The 24,347-nt window shown below is 46.8% G+C and overlaps 1 protein-coding gene across 1 annotated transcript; it reads left to right on the top strand.

Moving 5' to 3' along the window:
- Positions 1–244: 244 nt before the first annotated feature.
- LOC309550213 (uncharacterized protein) lies at positions 245–15,187 on the top strand (the record flags this gene model as incomplete). The annotated part of the gene is made up of 9 exons (XM_082250628.1): positions 245–281; positions 731–858; positions 945–1,068; positions 1,185–1,282; positions 1,372–1,599; positions 1,679–1,885; positions 1,984–2,122; positions 13,769–13,908; positions 14,168–15,187. The coding sequence occupies 9 exons, from the start codon at positions 245–247 to the stop codon at positions 14,918–14,920; spliced, it is 1,854 nt and encodes a 617-aa protein (XP_082106754.1). The 3' UTR covers positions 14,921–15,187.
- Between the last annotated feature and the right edge of the window lie 9,160 nt (positions 15,188–24,347).

The raw sequence follows: 24,347 nt of genomic DNA, 5'->3' as shown, positions 1-24,347 counted from the left end.
TGTAGTGACCCCGGCTTCATCTCTTGGATGCGCTCGTCTGTTGCTTGTCCTGACCTTTATCCTGATTCCTGGATCTCCCCCTCATCTCTCCTCCATATCCACTTACACAGCTTTTCTCCACACCTGCAGTGACCGGGGGGGGGGGGGATGAAAAACATGCAGCAAAATCCATCCCCACCATTAGGAGCTCTGGAGAAAATTGTCTGCTATTTACACTCCGTTCCTCCGCACGTCACCTGATCACATGAGAGATTACTTTCACACTTTCCTGACAGATTTCGGTATGGTAAAGGTCAAAGTTCACTCTTCAGTGTAGGAGAGGTAGGACGCACCCAGAAACAATGATTTGGTTTGTATGGGGGCCTCATATAGAGGGCCCCTCAAATCTCCCCAACCAAATGTTCCTGCATTCAAAGTCTATATGTCCTATGACATCACACTGACCTCACAGCTCTTCCCCCCAATGTCTCTCCATCTGGCTTTTTTTTCTCATGCTCTTAGGATGTGGGCGGACCCTTGGAATTCTCACTTTCAAAAGTGGGTCTGTTGGTCCTGCGTTGTATGTTATGATGTCAGAATGTCTGCAACAAGCTTTTACTCTGCGTAGTGTGGGGGTCCTGTGTGGGTAAATTATAACTCAGTCTGAGGTGGGGCTTTAATAAATAGAGACCTGACCTGAGAGATGAGGAGGATTCTGGCAATATGATTTAATTTTACTATTTGTGTTCAGATCTAGAGTTTTCCTCCTGTGAAGTCTGGAGATCATATGACCATCACATTGCCTCCACCTCCCTCCCTGATAGAATAGAGAAATACAAAGAAGATTCTAGAAGTCACCTGAGAGATCATGGAGGAGAGGTGAGCGGTGCTGGGAATTCTGGGACATTATCCAGTAACAGACAAGGGATGTGTCTGGATGGTGACTGTATCATTGTGTGTGTCAGGTTCCTATAAGGTGTCAGGATGTCACTGTCTATTTCTCCATGGAGGAGTGGAAGTATTTAGAAGGACACAAGGATCTCTACAAGGATGTCATGATGGAGAATCAGCCGCCCCTCACATCACCGGGTAAGAGGAGACTTTATTGTAAAGGAGAGAGCAGTACGGAGGATCCACCTAGATCCCCCATCATCTGATAAACACATAGAAACAATGTATTCAGTCAGTGTGTGTGTTTCCTACAGATGGATCCAGTAATGGGAACCCACCAGAGAGATGTCCCCGTCCTCTGTATTCCCGGGATTCCACACAGGAAGGTCACACCATCCCCCACCATCATCAGGTAGATGAGGAACAATCACTGATAGTATCATTAGGATCTGTACATTATCTGCATTGTTACCATTGATGTCATTTTTATTATATATTCAGAGTGGAAACCTGAGAGATTCTAAAGTTGAGGTTAAAGAAGAGATAAAAGAGGAGGATGATGAGGATAGGGTGATGAAGGAGTCAGAGTTTCTAAGGGAACACAAAGATCTGTACCAGGACACCATGGTGGAGTCATCCAGCTACAGAAACCCACCAGAGAGATGTCCCCGTCCTCTGTATTCCCGGGATTCCACACAGGAAGGTCACACCATCCCTCACCATCATCAGGTAGACAAGTGACAATTATTGGTAGTTCTTATTTATATACAGCATGTTTGTTACAATAAATGTTTTATTATATATTCAGAGAGGAAACCTCGGGGATGATAATATTGATGTTAAAGAAGAGTATAAAGAGGAGGATGAGGAGTATGGAGTGATGGAGGAGTTTTCAGAAGGACACAAGGATATGATGGAGCCACCTAATACCAGGAACCCACCAGAGAGATGTCCCCGTCCTCTGTATTCCCGGGATTCCACACAGGAAGATCCCACCATCCCTCACTGTTATAAGGTTGGTGGGACAAAGTATCTAGAACATGGACGTGTGGGAGCAATGTGTGGATATTTTATGTCAGCTTATATTTTACAGTTGATATTTTCTTGGTTTAGGGTGAAGATCTGATAGATCTAAAAATTAAAGTTAAAACAGAAGAAGAGAAGTATGTGAGGGATGATCAGCAGTCTATGGAGGAGGATGGAATAACGGGGACATTTATAGAGGAGGACACTCCTACAGAGATCAGCACAGGTGGGTCATTAACACTAAATACATTCCTCCACCCATACTGCTCACTGATTGGTCCAGAGTAGGGGGGGGACTGGGTGATATCAGCCTGTAATACCCTGGTCACTTTCCTGAGCTGTGTTCCCCGTCCTGTATTCCTGTATTTCTCTCAGATAATCTTCCTTCTCTGTGCTGCAGACACAATTTATGTATCTTGACTGGAATTATAGAGATTCTGGGATTCAGCTGGCAGCAAAATGTTACTTTTCACCATAGGTGTTGTGACAGTGTTCACCGTCACTGGGAGTGAGGGACAGATACTTGGGGGACGCTGAGAGAATGGTTTGGATGGCTTCAGATGGGAGAGTGATATTTGTCAACGGTGGCTCTCAAGAAATGTGGAGATTTGATCCCACTTTGCACTGTGGGCCTGTGGCCTGTTGCCATGGAGTCTGTGACACCTAGATGTGTATTCCATGTCCTTCAATGTCAGACAGGCTTTCCCTATTGAATGTGTATTGTGTGAAATCTGCCTGTCCCATTGTTAAATTTTAATGACCTCAAGTTGTTCTGTCCAGATGGCCAGATAATTAGTTCAGGCTTTGCACCTAAATGGGGTGGGTGCAGCCGTACTGGGTGAGAGGATGGCCACAAAGGTAGAGGGGCTTTTAAACTAGGGAATGGGGGGGAGGGTACAGATGTAGAATTAGCCAGTGGAAAGCAAGATTCAGAGGGCAGAAATGGGGGCATTAGCGGTAGGGTGTTCGGAGCTCCTATACCCAGGGTGGGTATGGGGAAAAACCACAAGAGCAGCCTAAAAACATCAAATGAGGATATTTGTAACCGGTCAAAATTACGAGGTTTGTATACCAATGCCAGAAGCCTGGCCAACAAGATGGAAGAGCTGGAGCTGCTGATGTTTGAGGAGGACTTAGATTTTGTGGGGATAACTGAGACTTGGTTTGACAGCTCTCATGACTGGATGGCGACCATTCAGGGGTATTCCCTTTATCGCAGAGATAGAGAAGGTAAAAAAGGGGAAGGGGTATGTTTGTATATTAAGAACAGTATACAGGTAAATATGAGGGATGATATTAATAATGGAGCTAAGGAAGAGGCAGAATCCCTATGGGTAGAGCTTCAAAGGGAAGGCACAGTGGGGAAGGTAATATTGGGCGTATGCTATAGGCCCCCCCACCAGAGGGAGGTGGACCTCATTTTACAGATAGGATTGGCAGCAAGGATGGGAAATGTCATTATAATGGGGGACTTTAATTATCCTGATATAGACTGGGCAGAAGGAACAGCGCACTCAGCCAAGGCTCGGCAGTTCCTAAATGTTTTGCAGGACAATTTCATGGGTCAGATGGTGAATGCACCGACAAGAAACAAGGCGGTACTTGACCTACTGATTACTAACAATGCAGACCTGCTCACGGATATAGAAATACAGGAGAACTTAGGAAACAGTGACCATAGGTCAATAAGTTTCAGTATTAATTACAGTAATAGGAAGCACAAGGGCAATATAAGGACACTGAATTTCAAAAGAGCCAATTTCCCAAAACTGCGCTCACTGCTAGAAAATATCAATTGGGATAGAACCCTGGGAACAAAGAACACAGAGGAAAAATGGGAGTGCTTCAAGAGCATACTTAACAAAGGGATTGACCAGTGCATTCCAAAGGGAAATAAATTTAAAAGAGCAAAATTAAACCCTGGGTGGCTAAACTCCAACATAAAAAATGTATATTAGTGCTAAAGAAAAGGCCTTCAAAAAATACAAGACTGAGGGGTCATTGGCAGCATTTAAGCATTACAAAGAGTGTAATAAGAAATGTAAAGATGAAATCAGGGTGGCTAAAATAGAACACGAGAGACATATAGCGGAGGAGAGTAAAAAGAACCCCAATAAGTTTTTTAAGTATATAAACAGTAAGAAAGCGAGGCCAGAACACATTGGCCCCATAAAAGATGACAAAGGAAATATGGCCACTGAGGACAGAGAAAAGGCGGAAGTGTTAAATAATTTCTTCTCTTCAGTCTTCACAAAAGAATCGGGGGGCTACACAAACCTAGCTTGTAAGGCCGAACTAAACAACACACCTCAGGAAATACCGCCATGGCTAACAGAAGATAGACTTAAAACTAAACTAGAGAAACTTAACATAAATAAATCACCGGGACCGGATGGCTTGCACCCGAGGGTTCTGAAAGAGCTCAGCCAGGTGATTGCCAGACCATTATTCTTGATCTTTAAGGATAGTTTACAGACGGGTATGGTGCCAGCTGATTGGAAAAAAGCCAACGTGGTACCAATATTTAAAAAGGGGCCGAGATATATCCCAGGTAACTATAGGCCGGTCAGCCTAACATCAGTAGTCTGCAAGATTTTGGAGGGGATGTAAAGGGACCACATACAAGAGTTTAGTAATGAAAACGGTATTATTAGTAGTAATCAGCATGGATTCATGAAAAATCGTTCTTGCCAAACCAATCTATTAACCTTCTACGATGAAGTGAGCTGCCACCTAGATAAAGGTAAGCCTGTGGATGTGGTGTATCTGGACTTTGCAAAGGCCTTTGACACCGTTCCCCACAAACGCTTACTGTACAAACTAGGAAGGTAGGTATGGACCATAAGGTGAGTACCTGGATAGAGAACTGGCTCCAGGGGAGAGTCCAGAGGGTGGTGATTAATGGGGAGTACTCGGATTGGGCGGGTGTGGAAAGTGGGGTCCCCCAGGGTTCTGTCCTGGGACCAATCCTGTTTAATTTATTCATAAATGATCTAGAGGAGGGGATATCTAGTACAATCTCAGTATTTGCGGATGATACTAAACTAAGCATGCCAATATCTCCTATGCAGGATGTGGAAACCTTACAAGCGGACCTGAACAAAATAACGGGGTGGGCAACTACATGGCAGATGAGGTTTAATGTTGAAAAATGTAAAGTAATGCACTTGGGGGCCAGAAACCAGAAAGCAAGCTACTCACTAGGGGGGGAACCTCTGGGTGAGTCTAGGATGGAAAAGGACTTGGGGGTACTGGTAGACAACAGGCTTGGCAGTGGCATGCAATGCCAAGCCGCTGCAAGCAAAGCCAACAGAATACTGGGATGTATAAAAAAGGGGATTCACTCCAGAAATAAAGAGATTATTTTCCCACTCTACAAGACTCTGGTCCGGCCACATCTGGAGTATGCTGTCCAGTTCTGGGCACCGGTCCTCAGGAAGGATGTGCTGGAACTGGAGAGAGTCCAGAGAAGGGCAACAAAAATAATTAGGGGAATGGAGGACATCAGCTATGAGGAAAGACTACAAGCACTGAACTTATTCTCTCTGGAGAAGAGACGATTGAGGGGGGGATATGATATCAATGTACAAATACTGTACTGGCGACCCTAGTATAAGGAACAAACTATTCAGAGAGAGGAGATACAATAAGACACGTGGCCACTCACTAAAACTAGAGGAAAGGCGGTTTAACCTTAAAATGTGTAAGGGGTTCTTCACTGTAAGAGCGGTAAGGATGTGGAATTCTCTTCCACAAGCAGTGGTATCAGCGGGGAGCATTGATAGTTTCAAAAAACTATTAGATGGGCACCTTGGAGACCACAACATACAGGGGTACACAATGTACGGTTAAAAGCAAACACACACACATCATAGGTTGAACTGGATGGACTGATGTCTTTTTTCAACCTCACTAACTATGTAACTATGTAACTATGTAAGGTTAATTGAAAAGTAAATTGGGTCCAGGTGTGCAAGTGAGATGTGGGAAAAAGGCAAAATGGAGTGTTGAGGGGAAAGTGATCAAGCCAGCGAACCTTAGGTCTGCCAGCGAACCTTAGTGTATACCTCTGTATCAGGATATGTGTTTGTATACATGTATCACCATATTGACTATCCCTGTTTTTAAGATTTGTATGTATAAAACAAATGTTTGTGTATAAATAAAACATTGTTATTTTTTAAGATTTTCTCTCTAGCGAGTATGTGGCACAATTAAATCCCCTTTTGCCCAGGTGTGCTTGATCACTTTCCCCTCAACACTCCCATTTCCCTTTTTTCCCACATCTCACTTGCACACCTGGACCCAATTTACTTTTCAATTTTTGACCGGGGACGGTGCCTCTGCATATACCCAGCCCACTACTCTCCATACAATCCAATAGTTCAGGGTTATTCTGTTTCTGTATACAATTCCATCTGCATATGGTAATGTAATCGGGCGGCCCCTGGCCTGTGTGTGGTGGCATGATTAGGAGGGGGAGGTCCATGCTGTATATAAATTATGTGTGACTGTTCCATAAAGAGTTCTACTTCACCCTCAATCTAGAGTCTTGTCTCTTATTCGGGGAATCTGCTACAAGGGATTGCTATGCTCTTCATACTCCCTTGGACAGATTCTCCCACCTGAGCTGTGGATCTCTGCAGCTCCTCCAGAGTTCCCATGGACCTCTTGGCTGCTTCTCTGATGAATGCTCTCCTTGCCCGGCCGGTCAGTTTAGGTGGACGGCCATGTCTTGGAAAGGTTGCAGTTGTACCATACTCTTTCCATTTTCTAATGATGGATTGAACAGCGTTCCATGAGATGTTCAAAGCTTGTTTTTTTTAATATAACCTAACCTGGCTGGTGTGTTCCTTGGCTTTCATGATGCTGTTTGTTTACTAAGGTTCTCTAATGAACCTATGAGGGCTTCACAGAACAGATGTATTTATACTGAGGTTAAATTACACACAGGTGGACTCTATTTATTAATTTGGTGACTTTTGAAGGTAATTGGTTCAACTAGATTTTAGTTAGAGATATCAGAGTAAAGGGGGTGAATACAAATGCACACCACACTTTTCACAGATTTTTTTTTTTTTTTTAAAGCAAACGTTTAATAAGTTTTGTGCAGTACAAAAATAGTACATAGACAACAAAAGTACAAATATCACAAAAAACTGCCTTACAGGCCACAGCTTACATAAAAAAAACGGGGAACACATAAACATGGCCGATATAAACACAGCAGCTAACTACAGATGAAGTATAGCATCCAAAGCAGGCGTGGGACAATCCATAAAGGGGAAAAAGGAGCGGAGTGGACCGGATCAGTAGGAGTAACACACGTTAAGGAGTACACGTGGAGGAGGCCTCAAGCCATCTATCCCATATCTTATGAAAACGTTTCAAACCACCCCTGTTAATAAACATCACTTTCTTGTAGGGGAGAGTACCATTAATGTCAGCCAGCCAGGTTGGGTGGGGAAGGTTGTATCCAGGTACAGGCTATCAATTTCCTGGCAGTAAACCGGGTTTCACGGAGAAAGCGTTGCGTATATTTGTCAATGTCCTCCTCAGGGAATATCCCTAGGAGACATAGCTTGGGGTCCAGGGATACCGGAGAACCCATGCGGTCATGTAGGAACTGGATTATTTGCGACCAAAAACCCTGCATGCATGGACAGTGCCATATGAGATGCCCGAACGTACCTGGAGACAAGAGGCATTTGGGGCAGATAGGAGAATGGGAGGGATTAAGCCTAGCCATCCACACTGGAGTGAGGTATGATCTACGTATGAGTGATATAGATCTGTGTGAGTCTATCAGAGAGTTTCGGAGACACCAAAGTACTGGCCTCCAGGGCATCACACCAATCATCATCATCCAGTTCCCTGACCTCCTCCGCCCACGACGCCCGAATGCCATAGGCTAGGGCAGTCATAGGTTTAGAGAGCAACATTTCGTATAACAGTGAGGTAAGTTTTTGATGTTCCCGACCCCTAAGCACATCCAAAAGGTCAACCAAGGGTAAGGCTGGAGGGTTGTTGGCAAATTGCGCCCGAATGGCATGTCGAATCTGCAGATAGCGAAAGTGCATAGAGGCCAGGAGCTGAAACTCCCCTCGGAGGGTGGCAAATGATTTAATTGTGCCCTCCGAAAGCAGGTGTGAAAGAAAATATATCCCTCTAGACAACCAAGCACGCGGATCAGGGAGATGCAAGAACTCCGGCAATAATCTATTAAACCACAGAGGAGTCATAGAGTGAAACCCGGTGTCTCCCGTCCTGGAGACTGCCAGGTCCCAGACCCGTCTGTGCTGGAATAGGAGACCACCGCGATCGGCAGTCGGCAGAGAGCCGCCCACCCCTCTAAGTATATTACAGAAAGGGTGAGGGAACCGTGCACCATTGCGACCACAAACCAGCATGAGATACGTATGGCAATCCTGTTTATCAATATGAAAAAGATGAGAGAGCTGGGCTGCAAGGTAATAGGCCGCAAAGTCTGAGACGGCTATACCGCCCAGCTTTGTGGGTTTATGGGTATGTTTCCATGCTAGCTTGTGTCTGCTGGTTCCACACATAAACGTTTTCAACAATCTATCCAAAATTACAAAGTACTTGTATGTTGCATATAGGTGGGTGAATGCCACAGGATATAGAGAATTTTGGGTAGGAGAATCATCTTGATCAGACCTACCCTCCCCATGACACCCAGTGGTAGGCGTGCCCAGGTCTGAGTCTTGGTCTTCACCAGGTCAAACAGTGGTTTAACGTTCAGGGGTATATAGTCAGGTAAGGAACGGTAAACAATAACCCCCAGATGCTTGAAAGACGCCACTCGGGTCAGTGGAAGGGCAGCCTGATCCGCAGATGGAGGGAACACGTCCACGGGGAGAATCTGGGATTTGTCCCAGTTGACTGTGAGTCCAGAAAAGGCACCAAATTGCTTAATGGTCAACAGGGCTTTTTGTAGGAACAGCCTGGGGTCGGCTAGATACAAGAGCATGTCATCGGCATAGAGGCCTATCTTTTCCTCAAAGTCCCCACAGCGCAGTCCACGAATGTCAAGGTCCGAACATATGGCTATGGCAAGGGGCTCCACCGCAAGGGCGTACAGGAGAGGGGATATGGGACAGCCCTGCCGTGTCCCCCCGAGAGAGGGAGAACAGCCGAGACGTCCAGCCGTTAGCCAGTACCCTAGCCCGAGGCGGATGGTATAAAATAGTAAGCCCTTTGACAAAGTTGGGGCCGAATCCGAATCTGCGGAGACACTGCCAAAGATATTGCCACTCAACAGAATCAAATGCCCTAGCAGCGTCAAGCTTTACCACTACTCTGGAGCCTATACAGTCATGCGTTGCCTGTAAGTTCATGAAAAGACGATGGGTATTAAACGCCATATTTTTAGCGGGCATGAAACCGGTCTGGTCGGGGTGGATAAGATACAAAATTACCTTGTTGAGGCGCAAGGCCAAGACCTTGGCCAATATTTTACGTCGCCTTGCAGAAGGGAAATAGGCCGATAGGAGTCCGGGAAGGACGGATCCTTCCCTGGCTTGGGGATCAAGACAATAAGCGCCTCGCGCATAGAGTCCAGTAGGACACAGTCAGCGAACGCAGCTTCATACACAGCAAGCAACTGGGGGGCCAAAACAGCAGAAAAATGGGAGTAAAACTCCACTGTGGGCCATCAGTGCCAGGGGCCTTGGCCTTCGCAAAATGCGAAATAGCCATGACCACGTCATCAACCGATATGGGAGCTTCCAGCATGGCAACCTGCGAGGAGGACAATGTGTGGAACTCAACCGAATCCAACAACAGAGCCAGGTCAGAAAGAGCATAGCGTACCTTAGAAGTATAAACCTCACCAAAGTAGGCAGCAAACACCTCCGTCACGGCTGCCGGATCAGCAGAGTCCTCCAACAGCGACGGATGGAGAGTTATGACCACCGGGGGGCCTAGTATCCATATGAGCGAGGAAAGCCAACAGCTTACCGGGCTTCTCCCCATATTCAAATGTGCGTTGTCGACTGAAAAACAGCTTACGGTCGGTTTTCTCACGGGAGAGGGTGCCGAAGGCGCGTGTGAAGTTTAAGTCGGGACAATAGGTCTCGGGATGGGGAATGCGCATATTGGCGCTCCAGGTCGGTCAACTGTTGTTCTGCCCGAAGAAGGTCAGACCGCGCCGCCCTTTTAAATCGGGAGATACGCGAGGACAAAAGCAAACGGGCATGGCCTTTAAATGTCTCCTACACCGCCGATGGGGCGGCAGAGTCAGCGTTAGATTGAAAATAGAAATCCCATTCCCCAGCTAACGAGTCAAGGTCAGGGACAGCCGTGAGCCAGAAAGGATTCAGACGCCAATGGCAGGTCGGGGGGTCCGTAAATGGAGATAATTCAATCCAATAAGGGGCATGGTCAGACAGTAAGTGAGGACCAAAACGGTCACCAATAAGCTTAGAGGTTAGGACCTGGGAGATCCATATGGAGTCTATTCTAAGCATGGTCGAGTGGGTTGCCGAATAACAGCAGTAGGCCCGGGTTGTAGGGTGTAGATGACGCCAGGAGTCCAGTAAATGAAAACTATGAAGCAGTCTACAAAAGCGGGTATCATGGTCAGGGTAGGCAGGGGTCAAGGGGGGTCCCAGCCGTCTCGGCCATCCTGGACATAAACGTCAAACCCTCGCTGAGGAGCGTGGCATGAAATGGGGGAGGCACATTCCAGGTGAGCAATTTTAACCGTGCCATGGGAGAAAATGGAGTATAAGGTATAGAAGCAAAGAATCAAGAGGCCCCAGAGCAGATAGCACCCCTGCCTGCAGCATAACAAAAATATACAAAAAAAAACCACATAGCAGCTGTGGAGAGCAATAAAACAATCAGAACAATCATAAGAAAGTGGGTAGCACAAAACTCATACATAATAACCCCCCACCCAGCCCAACACAGCCCCCAACCGGTGTGGGCATGCATCCCAAAACAGGTAACCACATTGGAGCAAGAGGCAAGGACCCACTGAAAGTGGAATGCAGCAGTCTCCATCCTTGGTGGCAACAAAACAGAAGAAAAAATGGGGCGAAAGTTCTCCGAAGAGGGGTCCCAGATGCAGGACACAACAGTAGGTGAGCACACAGTGAAAAAAGATGTATGTTCCAGTGTGAGCCGAGGTGCCCCTGGCTATAAGACAGGTAAGTGCAGTATGCAGAAATGGTAGCTGCCGCTAGCTCCCAGGCCCGGGAGCTGCATAGGAACAGGAGACCAACAGCTAGCAACAAACAAATGAAAAGTACATATAAAAGAAAAAAAAAATTAAAAAAGTGGAAGAAAAAATGAAAAATCCCCCCCCCACTCACCCCCTCAACAGGCTGAAAAAAAGTGCAACAATGGGGGTCTCAGAGCCCCACAATGGCAGGAGAGGTGCACAGTCACAGGAGGCACGATAGAGATCAGTCCAGGGGAGTGCAGGGTCCGGGTGTCCTAAGGCACATTAACAGAAAAGCAAAGGCACATCAACAGAAAAGCAAAAGAGCCAGAACCAGCAACAAAAGTACTCACGGAAGTTGGTCTAACCAGGCAGTAGAAGAATCCGGGTCCTCAAAAAAGTGAACTCTATCGTCGCCAACCACCCGCAATCTGGCCGGGTACAACATAGAATACTTGAAGTTGCGGATCCTCAGGCGCCACTTAACCTCCATAAAGCGGCTACGCAGCTTCTGGACTTCTGCAGGGAAGGCCAAGAAGTTATGATTTTCCAGATGTATATTGCCTTTCTCCCGGGCCAGCCTGAGAACTGCGTCATGGTCCCTGAACTTCAGAAATTTAGCGATGAACTCCTGACCGTAGGTCTTAACCAGGAGGTCCTCCAAGAATGTGGCTGGGATGGTACCCTCCAGCAGGCCAATGAACCGGAGATTTTTACGCCAAGTGTGATTTTTCAGATCGTCCTGTTTGTGCAGCAGGTAAGTAATATTGCGGGAGGCCTGGTCCACTACATTTCTAAGTGGGGGGAGATCGTCCTCCATGCGGCCTATGCTTTCCTCGGCCTCTGACACCCGGCCTCGAAGCTTCTGCAGATCCTGCCGGAGGAGGGAGATGTCCATCCTCACCTTCTCCAACTTAAAGGTAAGGGAAGCCTTGCAGTCAGTAATAGCTTCCAGGATCGCTCTTTCATCCAGCGGCAGTGCGGCCGAGGCAGGAGAAGAGGATAGGGAGTCACCATCTTAGGCCTGCAGGCTTCCCTCCTGTTGGCTGAATTTGTCCAACTTTGCCGCCGCCTCAGAGGTCTTACGGGGAGGCGACATGATCCGCAGATGTCCCAGAGCAGCAGCAGCAAGTAACGGGGTTCAGTGTCATGATATGTCAGAAACAGGAATGTATGTACGGAGGAAAGCCGGGAGAGCACGGCTCACACACGTCCACTCACATACAGCTTCAGGCCACGCTCCCCACTTTTCACAGATTTATTTGTGAAAAGAATTCCATTTATCACTTTCCTTCCACTTCACAATTATGTGCCACCTTGTGTTGGTCTATTACATAAAATAAGTTTACGTTTTTGGTTGTAATATGACAAAATGTGGAAAATTTAAGGGGTGTGAATACTTTTTCAAGGCACTGTATAGGATGTGGTGTCTGAGGGCCCTGAAGTCTATAGGTAGCACCTTCATCAGAATCTATTGAGTCCCTGTGTGTTGGGCAGAGACTATCCCATCAGGTCCTTGTGGGATTCTAACACTGTAGATCTTCCCGTCCAGTCCAGGTTCCAGTCAAGTGGTATTTTCCAGTCCTTAAAGTGATTCCCACCAACTCCCCCCAGATCCGGGAGACAAAAATTCTGCTGATTCTATTATGTAATATCACTCTACAGAGGACTGGAAGACTATGAGAACACAAATGATAGCTTAAGCAAGGGTGTTATGCCTACCTATGAATACCCCCAAGCACCTAAAGCTCCTAATCAAGCTCCAGTAAAGGATAATCCCAAAGAGGAGCTGGAAGGTCCCAGCAAGGGTCACTGCCCTATTAGGTCTAACCGGTAGCAGTTGCTGGCCAGGAATTCAGATTATGTTGTATAATGTACTGCCTATAATTATTGCATTTTTTTGGTAATCATCTGTTTATCTTGCTGAATTTCAGTGTTTTATTATTATTGTAAGTTAATGCCAAGAACAGCTTCTGTAGGCACATGTAGGTTGACCTCCCTACATAGGTGGTGCTGATGCAACCACCCTGCCAGGAGACTAGAGGACAGGAGAAATGCACATTCCTCTTAGTTCTCTTTACATGTCATTGGGTGATCTGCTGTCCGATTGGACGCTACCACCCAGATGACCAACACAGACATCTTTAGAGAAGGCAATGCTTCTAAGAAACAATGGCTCACTGCAGTTGGTGCACATGTTACGTGTGGTTAGGTGAAGGACAGGAACCCGCTTGATCGAGAGAATGTGCCTAGCATCAGGGAGAGATTCTGGAGGAGGAGGGGCAGCAACCTTTATCTTGGTTGTTCTCCTCCCATTCCTCACTCTCTGACCTCTGGTGGGGCTCAGCCCACTGTTATTCATGACTAAATCATGGACTAAATAAGGAAGTGCAGGACTTCTTTTGTTGGGACGATGGCAATGAGTGATAAAGGGGGAGGGGACACTCATCTTATAATCCCCCCATCACTGTCACAAAGACAGTTCTCATTGTTTCCTCACTCTCTGACTAAGGTCCATGAATAAAGAAATGAACTGGTAGGAGATCAGAGGACCCATTTACTAGTTACCTTGAGGGGGGGAATTGTAAGATCCTCAGAGACAAAGCTGTCTAATGTGGGCGGAGTCCTGATTTAGGGGAACCAATCTGCTCATGTCTAGTAATAATCTTTTTATTTCTATTTTAGTACATGGACGGGAGATGAGGAAAACCTCAGAGGATTGTCTCACTTTGTCTCCAGACTGTAAAGTAGAAGATGAGGACATCACACAGTATAGTCCAGGAGAAAACCCGGCTCCCTCAAATGTCCATCCGCCACCACACAGTGTAGATGGACCATCGTATTCCTCCTATCCTGAGGAACCTCAGACTGTGAGGGATGGTGCCGGACCATGGTATTCCTCTTATCCTGAGGAACCTCAGATTGTGAGGGACGGTGCCGGACCATGGTATTCCTCTTATCCTGAGGAACCTATAGATTGTGAGGGACGGTGCCGGATCATCGTATTCCTCTTATCCTGAGGAACCTCAGACTGTGAGGGACGGTGCCGGACCATCGTATTCCTCTTATCCTGAGGAACCTCAGACTGTGAGGGACAGTGCCGAACCATCGTATTCCTCTTATCCTGAGGAACCTCAGACTGTGAGGGACGGTGCCAGACCATCGTATTCCTCTTATCCTGAGGAACCTCAGACTGTGAGGGACGGTGTCGTCCTTCCAACAGATAAGAGGTTTTCCTGTACTGAGTGTGGGAAGTGTTTCCATTCTAAACCTAATCTTATTGTGCATAAAAGGACTCACACTGGTGAGAAGCCGTATTCCTGTCCTGAGTGTGGGAAATGTTTTTCACAAAAGGCCAATCTTCAAATACATCACTTGTTTCACACCGGGGAGAAGCCATATTCTTGTTCTGAATGCGGGAAATGTTTTGTAATAAAATCACGTCTGGTCACACATCAGAGATCTCATACAGGGGAGAAGCCATATTCCTGCCCTGAGTGTGGAAAATGTTTTGTAATAAAATCACATCTTGTCACACATCAGAGATCGCACACTGGGGAAAAGCCGTATTCCTGTCCTGAGTGTGGGAAAGGTTTTGTAATGAAGTCACATCTTGTCACCCATCAGAGATCTCACATGGGAGAGAAGCCGTATTCTTGTCCTGAGTGCGGGAAATGTTTTGTAATAAAATCAGCACTTGTCACACATCAGAGATCTCACACGGGGGAGAAGCCGTATTCCTGTCCTGAGTGCGGGAAATGTTTTTCACGGAAGTCCAATCTTTACAGACATCAGGGATGTCACACGGGGGAAAAGCTGTATTCCTGTCCTGAGTGAGGGAACTGTTAATCAATGAAGACCTGTCTTCCTGTACGTCAGGGATCCCACACAACCCTCAAGGTGTATTAGTGTCTTGAGTGCGGGAAATGTCTTCTATATGAATGTTGCTGGACATGTGGGGAAGAAGCACACCCTGATATACACCTCAGATATACTCCATGGCTGATCTTCATCATGTAAGAAACACTTCATAAGGAGATCAGAGATCACCAAAGACATGGATGAAGTGTTGTCCCGTGTTGGCCATTGATAGCAGGAGAAAAATAAAAATGAGTCATCTCATCACCTTTCATTGGCTGAGTACATTTTGTGGTGGAAGATTTCACAAACACTTTTTGTCTGTTTTTAAAATGATTTGTGGACAAATGTGAGAAGCTTTCATCCAGTCTGGAGAAATTGGTTTACTTCATACATTCCTTTCTATGATCCTTTAATCCATCTAGTGTCCATAGTGCAGTATTGCACTATTCTTTCTGATTGAGGTATTTCAGGGAAAATGCCATATTATGGCCATTAGATGGAGCTGACGATCATAGGAAATCACTCTATTACCTTGAATATGGCAAAACTTTGTCATATTTGGTGGGCAAATGCATGTCACAGTCTTCTAGATTTTTTCTGTATAAATAGTCCCTTTCATTTCCTTTGTGGTTACATGAGTACAGGAGAAATCGGAGAACATAAATTAATTAAACCAACAATATTAAACCCATCATTGATTTATAACAGAAGATACCACATGTGTCCAATAGATGGCACTAAGTATAATAGAAATGAATGCCATCTAGTGGCTGAATGCAACATTTCCAATTTTAAATCAATGTCAAACATTTGCACCAGCACAGCAGAAAGCCGAATAACATTTGTTGTGTTTACCCCCCCCATTCACACAGAAGGAATGTACATGCGTTTTTACTGGATGAATTGCTATGCAAGGTTATTCATGAATAGACCCCTACATGTCAGGAGACGTTTATATAAAGATGGGAAGTATGTAGCAGATAAATGAGTAGACCTCCTAGCAATGTTATTACCAGGCTGCAGCTAGGGGGAGCTCTAATGTGACCACAGCAGAGTGATCCCATCTAGCTCACATTAACCCTTTCACTGCCAGACCCGTGTTTGCATTATTTTTGCACACATGGTAAAATGCAGATTTTGGGCATGAAGATTTGATAAAAACCCCAAACATATATTTTCTGAAAGCAGAGGCCCTGGAGAATAAAATGGTGGTAATTGTTAAGGTGTTCCTCGTACACAAATGTCACCTTCATATCCGGGTTTATTTTCTCCTTTCCCCCATTTTCTATGGTGTGATCTTTTCTACAATACTTTGTTATAATAATGTAACACGTTGTGTATTGTATTGTACACAAATTATTACCTACTCCGCCTCCACATTCCAGACACGTCATTTTCCTGACCAATTGGATTTCTTCCATTACTATTTCCTGATTCTATGACTGCAATCTTGTTAAAAGTAAAATTATAATAAAAAATGTATTGAATATAAAATAATGCATTTTCTATATCTCGCTTTATCCTTCCATGATACTTTGGATTACTGTACTTTTATTTTATGTGCGTTATTGCATTGATTCTGTGTGGTTTTACTCTGTTGGATGCTTTTTCCCTTTATAAAATAAAGAATTTGAAAAAAGAAAAAATTGTGTGAGTCGGTGCAATTATGACAAGCTTGGGCAGAGGCGGCTCTAGACTTTTTGAGGCCTTAGGCGAAAATCATGTAGGAGGCCCCCCACACACGATAAAAGAAATAAATAAGCAGGCGATATTAAAATGAACTGCATATTGTGGCAGCCGTGGTGATGGGGGGTGGGATGAGTGGCAGTGGTGGTGATGGGGGGTGGGATGAGTGGCAGCAGTGGTGATGTGGGGGTGGGATAAGTGGCAGCGATGGTAATGTGGGGGTGGGATGAGTAGCAGTGGTGGTGATATGGGGGTGGGATGAGTAGCAGCGGTGGTGAAGTGGGGGTGGGATGAGTGGCAGTGGTGGTGAGATGAGTGGCAGCGGTGGTGATGTGGGGTGGGATGAGTGGCAGCGGTGGTGATGTGGGGGTGGGATGAGTGGCAGCAGTGGTGATGTGGGGGTGGGATGAGTGGCAGCAGTGGTGATGTGGGGTGGGATGAGTGGCAGCGGTGGTGATGGGGGGTGGGATGAGTGGCAGCGGTGGTGATGGGGGGGGTGGGATGAGTGGCAGCTGTGGTGATGTGGGGGTGGGATGAGTGGCAGCGGTGGTGATGGGGGGTGGGATGAGTGGCAGCGGTGGTGATGGGGCGCGGGATGAGTGGCAGCGGTGGTGATGGGGGGTGGGATGAGTGGTAGCGGTGGTGATGGGGGGTGGATTGAGTGGCAGCGATGGTGATGGGGGGTGGGATGAGTGGCAGCGGTGGTGATGGGGGGTGGATTGAGTGGCAGCGATGGTGATGGGGGGTGGATTGAGTGGCAGCGGTGGTGATAGGGGGTGGATTGAGTGGCAGCGGTGGTGATGGGGGGTGGATTGAGTGGCAGCTGTGGTGATGGGGGTGGATTGAGTGGCAGTGGTGGTGATGGGGGGTGGATTGAGTGGCAGCTGTGGTGATGGGGGGTGGGATGAGTGGCAGTGGGGGTGGATTGAGTGGCAGCGGTGGTGATGGGGGGGTGGGATGAGTGGCAGCGGTGGTGATGGGGGGTGGATTGAGTGGCAGCAGTGGTGATGTGGGGTGGATTGAGTGGCAGCGGTGGTGATGGGGGGTGGGATGAGTGGCAGCGGTGGTGAGATGAGTGGCAGCGGTGGTGATGTGGGGTGGGATGAGTGGCAGCGGTGGTGATGAGGGTGGGATGAGTGGCAGTGGTGGTGATGGGGGGTGGATTGAGTGGCAGTGGTGGTGATAGGGGGGTGGGATGAGTGGCAGCGATGGTGATGGGGGGTGGATTGAGTGGCAGCGGTGGTGATGTGGGGTGGATTGAGTGGCAGCGGTGGTGATGGGGGGTGGGATGAGTGGCAGTGGTGGTGATGGGGGGGGTGGATTGAGTGGCAGCTGTGGTGATGGGGGGTGGGATGAGTGGCAGCGGTGGTGATGGGGGGTGGATTGAGTGGCAGTGGTATCCCTCTGGGATCCCTCTGGGATACCGATGAAAACCAAGTTCTGCATGCCGAGGAGTGCAATGGGCACGACCAGATTGAGTCCAACAATGGGAGTGGCTTAACCACTTAAGCCCCGGAGGATTTGGCTGCTCAAAGACCAGGCCCTATTTTGTGATTCGGCACTGCAATGCTGTACATAAATGATAATGTAAAAGTATTAACCGCGCTAAAGGAAAAATACAATGAACAGCAGCAACTTCTAGTGTGACCACACCCTGTAGAATATTGTAAAAATAAGTCGCGCTATAATATGATCAATGGAGATATAAAGTCCATACAGTCCAAGCATAAAGTAAAGATGTAATCCGGGACCAGGAACCCCAAAGGGTATATGCTTACCAGATTGAGGTAAGGTAAAGGCAGTTTCTTTGGATAAACTTGTCACCTTGATAGTAGATCCAGGTCCACGTGAACGGTTAGCTCAATAGTCATAGGATCATGGAAGTAAAGGTAAAAGCGCAATAGCGTAAAACCTTACAAACTAAATTGGACACCACAGTGTTCGTGAAAAATGAATTCAATTGTGTGAATGAATAAACCTCCACCAATAAAAATAATCACTGATAACAGTGAATAAAAAACATGCAAAAATAAATTATAAAAATATGATGGGTACCCCTTACCAAGAGTGATAAAGGTAAACACCAAAATTAATAAACGTGTTATAGCTGAAGTCGCCTCTTACCGGACAACATTAATTGAATAGCCAATAAAGAAAGGCAAAAGTGTAAGGTTTGCGTGTTGAACCACCACCTTATATAGCTAGATTCGCCTCTTACCATATGAGATAAGGGTTAAAGCAAACGTGCAGATCACAATTCAGTGTGAACCCGGAGCCAATAATAAGATATACCAATAGGGGTCGCCTCTTACCAAATACAAATAATGTTGAGCCTGTATGGTGATCAAGCATCCAAGGACCCGACCCTTACTCTGGGGTGCTGTTTTCCTCAATAGCGGAGGTATTGCAAGTGTTCACTCATAGTCTCCGGTCGGCATGTCTCAGGCTGTGGTGATGGCGCCGCCGGAAGCTGAAGAGAAACTCACAGCCAGACATAGCACACAGGATGGGGAACACCGGGGAGGTGAAAATAATTGCAAAGAAAGGGGACTTTCTTTGCAATTATTTTTTTGTTTGCTGGCAAGTGTCTTGTATAATCATGGACCCTGCCACACATGTATCCCCACCTGATCCCCTCGAGGTGGCCGCAGGACCCTCCAGTACCCCACTTGTGATTGATGCATTTTTAGCAGTTTTGGAGTCTTTGGTATCCCGGGTGGAGGTGGCCTGTCAGGGACGGAGGTCAAGGAAGCGACCCCCGCCTACCCCTATGTCATCTGATACCTCAGATACGGATTCTGAGCTGGTCACTGCAGCTGCAGGTCCCTCTTCTGGGGCTGCTGTCTCAGGTACGGTCTCCTCAGACAGTGAGGAGGACGTTTCTGCCTCCGCCATATCGCAAGAAGAAGCGTTAGTGAACGCACTAGTCATGTCTGTCCGGGAAACCTTAAGTCTTGAGGTTACACCAGCAGAGGTAGATGACACTGAAATTCCCTTTGGTACCAGCAAGCCTACCAAAATGGCGAAGGTTTTTCCCTTGCCCAAATGTTTTGGTAATCTAATTAAGGAAGAATGGGATTGTCCAAAACAAACCCCTGCTATTTCCAAACGCATTGCTAGGCGCTATCCGTTTGAGGAATCCCTCCTTAAGAAATGGACGGTACCACCAGTGGTGGACCCACCAATTTCCAGACTAAATAAAGCCATGGTTATCCCGTTGGAGGACGCTCCATCCTTTAGGGATCCGGTGGATCGAAAAGTGGAAGCCAAATCCCACTCCATTTTTTCCCTGATAGGGTCAACATTTAGGCCAGTGATTGCCATTGGTTTAGTTTCACAAACATTGACAGAATGGACCAAATTGTTACGCCGGGACATAAAAGGGAAAAGTATCCCCCCGGCAGTATCAGATTTGCTGGAGCAAATTATCCAAGGGCTACAGTTCATCTGTGACGCCGCTCTGGACGCCACTCCCTTGCTAGGGCGTGCATCTGTTTCAGCAGTGGTCCTCAGACGCGTGTTGTGGTTAAAGTGCTGGTCGGCTGATCAAGGTTCCAAAAAGACGTTGGCTAATCTTCCTTTTCAGGGGGATCGCCTGTTTGGGGCCACCTTGGATGAGATTATAAAGGATCTCATTGGGGGTAAGAGCACTTTTTTACCACAGACAGCTAAAGGTAAAGGACCTCGTAACAGGCGAGGACCTTCCTTTTCCGCTCATAAGAAGTTTGTTCGCTCCGCTGGGGCGGGCGATAAGGGGAAGTCCTCCAAAGCCCCTTCAGGGGGTTTCAGAGGGCGCTGGTCGGGTAAACAAAAGCCCGACTCAGCCAAACCCGAAGATAAGACAGCCTGAAGGTGCGCCCCCACCCATCTCTGGGGTGGGGGGACGTCTTCACCGGTTTCCGGATCCATGGCTTTCCAGAATCCCGGACAAAGGGGTTCGCGAGGTCATGCGGTCGGGATACAAAATCGAGTTTCGATCACTTCTACCGGTGCGATTCTTCCCTTCCAACTTTCGGCTATCCCCGGATCGCTTAAAAGCTTTGCGGGGAGCAGTAATGGACTTGATGCAACAGGGAGCGGCAGTTCCCGCTCCTTGAGCAGAACGTTTTCTTCACTTTTGCAAAAGATCATTCCTAGTTCCCACCAGGAGATTGAACTATCTGGTCCGGGGACTGATGGTGGCCTTATTAGAGGCAGTACCGTATGCCCAGTCGCATACCCGAATTCCCCAAAAGGAGATTATTTTCAGATGGAATCGGAATCCCGATCCTCTGGACAATCGGATCCGGTTGAGCGAGTGGACCAGGGAGTATCTGGTCTGGTGGCTTCGGTCTCCGATGCTCAGTCAGGGGAAGTCATTTCTTCCGACAGAATCCAGGTTACCGATAAATGTATTGGAACTGAGAGCGATCAGACTCTAAAAACTAAAACTAGCCTTCTCTTTAAAAGTGAGTTGTAGGACTTTCTAAAGAGGTTCTTTTTAACCCATTGCACAGAGTACTGCAGGTTACAACAAGATGGCAGGGTATTACAACCAGAGTTCCCTCATATATCAGTACTTTTTTATATACAGGATTTATATAGCGCCAACAGTTTGCCCAGCGCTTTACAATGTGAGTGAAGACAATACAGTTACAACACAATTCAAAACAGGAAGAAGCTTGGGAACCCGAGCATATCCTAACACCTTCACTTGTCCCCCCCGTTAAACGTGCTTTGGGTGAACAGGTCCTTCTCTCTGTCCTCCGTAAAAAGAGGTATACCTTTTTTCCCCTTTGACAGTCGAGCCGAAGCACACAGACGGGACAGCAGGAAAGAACTCAGCAAAGACAGCAGGGAAGCATTTTGATAGGCATTTAATATGAATGTCATAGTAAACAGGCCTCTCTACTAATCCCATAGAAAACTAAAACTAGCCTTCTCTTTACATGTGAGTTGTAGGACTGTCTAAACAGGTTCTTTTTAACCCATTGCACAGAGTACTGCAGGTTACAACAAGATGGCAGGGTATTACAACCAGAGTTCCCTCATGTATCAGTACTTTTTTATATAAAGATTTATATAGCGCCAACAGTTTGCCCAGCGCTTTACAATGTGAGTGAAGACAATACAGTTACAATACAATTCAAAACAGGAAGAAGCTTGGAAACCCGAGCATATCCTAACGCCTGCACTTGTCCCCCCCGTTAAACGTGCTTTGGGTGAACAGGTCCTTCTGTCTGTCCTCCGTAAAAAGAGGTATACCTTCTTTCCCCTTTGACAGTCGAGCCGAAGCACACTGTCACGGGGTAACGTGGCAGAGCCTGACGTAAGAGGAGTGGCTTACCAGGTAACTGGCATGGCACAGGTTCACCAGAGGCGCTTAGTCTAAGTGTTAGCCGGTTTTAACCAGGGCCCCAGATGGTGGGGATGGATTTGGCTGCTTGCTAACACCAGGTCGCGGTCCCCCGGATTCCCTGGGAGAGCCAGGAACAGGTCCAGGACCAATAGCCGGTAGCAGGTAAACAGATCAGGACGAGACAGGAGGATAGTCAGGACAAGCCAAGGTCAGGGCGGGCAGCAGGTAATCAGAATCCAAAGACAAGCCGGGTCAGGTAAACAGGAACAATCGGAATCCAAAGACAAGCCGGGTCAGGTAAACAGGTACAGCAGATATAACAGGCACAGGATACAGGAGAGCTGAAGACAACACAGCAAAGTGCAGTGCTGCTGGGCTGTTTAAATAAGGCAGCCTGTTTGCCAATTATTGCAATTAGTCTGCTCTAGGTTAACCCTTTAGGTTGCAGACTCATTACAGCACATCAGTGTGCTCAGGAAGCGTTGCGCAGGGTATTGAGTCTCTGACACACACAGACGGGACAGCAGAAAAGAACTCAGCAAGGACAGCAGGGAAGCATTTTGATAGGCATTTACTATGAATGTCATAGAAAACTAAAACTAGCCTTCTTTTTAAAAGTGAGTTGTAGGACTGTCTAAACAAGTTCTTTTTAACCCATTGCACAGAGTACTGCAGGTTACAAGATGGCAGTGTATTACAACCAGAGTTCCCTCATATATCAGTACTTTTTTATATACAGGATTTATATAGCGCCAACAGTTTGCCCAGCGCTTTACAAGTGAAGACAATACAGTTACAACACAATTCAAAACAGGAAGAAGCTTGGGAACCCGAGCATATCCTAACGCCTTCACTTGTCCCCCCGTTAAACGTGCTTTGGGTGAACAGGTCCTTCTCTCTGTCCTCCGTAAAAAGAGGTATACCTTTTTTCCCCTTTGACAGTCGAGCCGAAGCACACAGACGGGACAGCAGGAAAGAACTCAGCAAAGACAGCAGGGAAGCATTTTGATAGGCATTTACTATGAATGTCATAGTAAACAGGCCTCTCTACTAATCCCATAGAAAACTAAAAAAAAACCTTCTCTTTACATGTGAGTTGTAGGACTGTCTAAACAGGTTCTTTTTAACCCATTGCACAGAGTACTGCAGGTTACAACAAGATGGCAGGGTATTACAACCAGAGTTCCCTCAAGTATCAGTTCTTTTTTTATATAAAGATTTATATAGCGCCAACAGTTTGCCCAGCGCTTTAAATTGTGAGTGAAGACAATACAGTTACAATACAATTCAAAACAGGAAGAAGCTTGGAAACCCGAGCATATCCTAACGCCTGCACTTGTCCCCCCCGTTAAACGTGCTTTGGGTGAACAGGTCCTTCTGTCTGTCCTCCGTAAAAAGAGGTATACCTTCTTTCCCCTTTGACAGTCGAGCCGAAGCACACTGTCACGGGGTAACGTGGCAGAGCCTGACGTAAGAGGAGTGGCTTACCAGGTAACTGGCATGGCACAGGTTCACCAGAGGCGCTTAGTCTAAGTGTTAGCCGGTTTTAACCAGGGCCCCAGATGGTGGGGATGGATTTGGCTGCTTGCTAACACCAGGTCGCGGTCCCCCGGATTCCCTGGGAGAGCCAGGAACAGGTCCAGGACCAATAGCCGGTAGCAGGTAAACAGATCAGGACGAGACAGGAGGATAGTCAGGACAAGCCAAGGTCAGGGCGGGCAGCAGGTAATCAGAATCCAAAGACAAGCCGGGTCAGGTAAACAGGAACAATCGGAATCCAAAGACAAGCCGGGTCAGGTAAACAGGTACAGCAGATATAACAGGCACAGGATACAGGAGAGCTGAAGACAACACAGCAAAGTGCAGTGCTGCTGGGCTGTTTAAATAAGGCAGCCTGTTTGCCAATTATTGCAATTAGTCTGCTCTAGGTTAACCCTTTAGGTTGCAGACTCATTACAGCACATCAGTGTGCTCAGGAAGCGTTGCGCAGGGTATTGAGTCTCTGACACACACAGACGGGACAGCAGAAAAGAACTCAGCAAGGACAGCAGGGAAGCATTTTGATAGGCATTTACTATGAATGTCATAGAAAACTAAAACTAGCCTTCTTTTTAAAAGTGAGTTGTAGGACTGTCTAAACAAGTTCTTTTTAACCCATTGCACAGAGTACTGCAGGTTACAAGATGGCAGTGTATTACAACCAGAGTTCCCTCATATATCAGTACTTTTTTATATACAGGATTTATATAGCGCCAACAGTTTGCCCAGCGCTTTACAAGTGAAGACAATACAGTTACAACACAATTCAAAACAGGAAGAAGCTTGGGAACCCGAGCATATCCTAACGCCTTCACTTGTCCCCCCGTTAAACGTGCTTTG

This window comes from Pelophylax lessonae, assembly GCF_965119305.1.
Source record: "Pelophylax lessonae genome assembly, chromosome: 3".
In the NCBI taxonomy this organism is placed as follows: Eukaryota; Metazoa; Chordata; class Amphibia; order Anura; family Ranidae; genus Pelophylax; species Pelophylax lessonae.
Note: the sequence above shows the minus strand (reverse complement) of the source record. Positions and strands in the feature narration are given on the sequence as shown.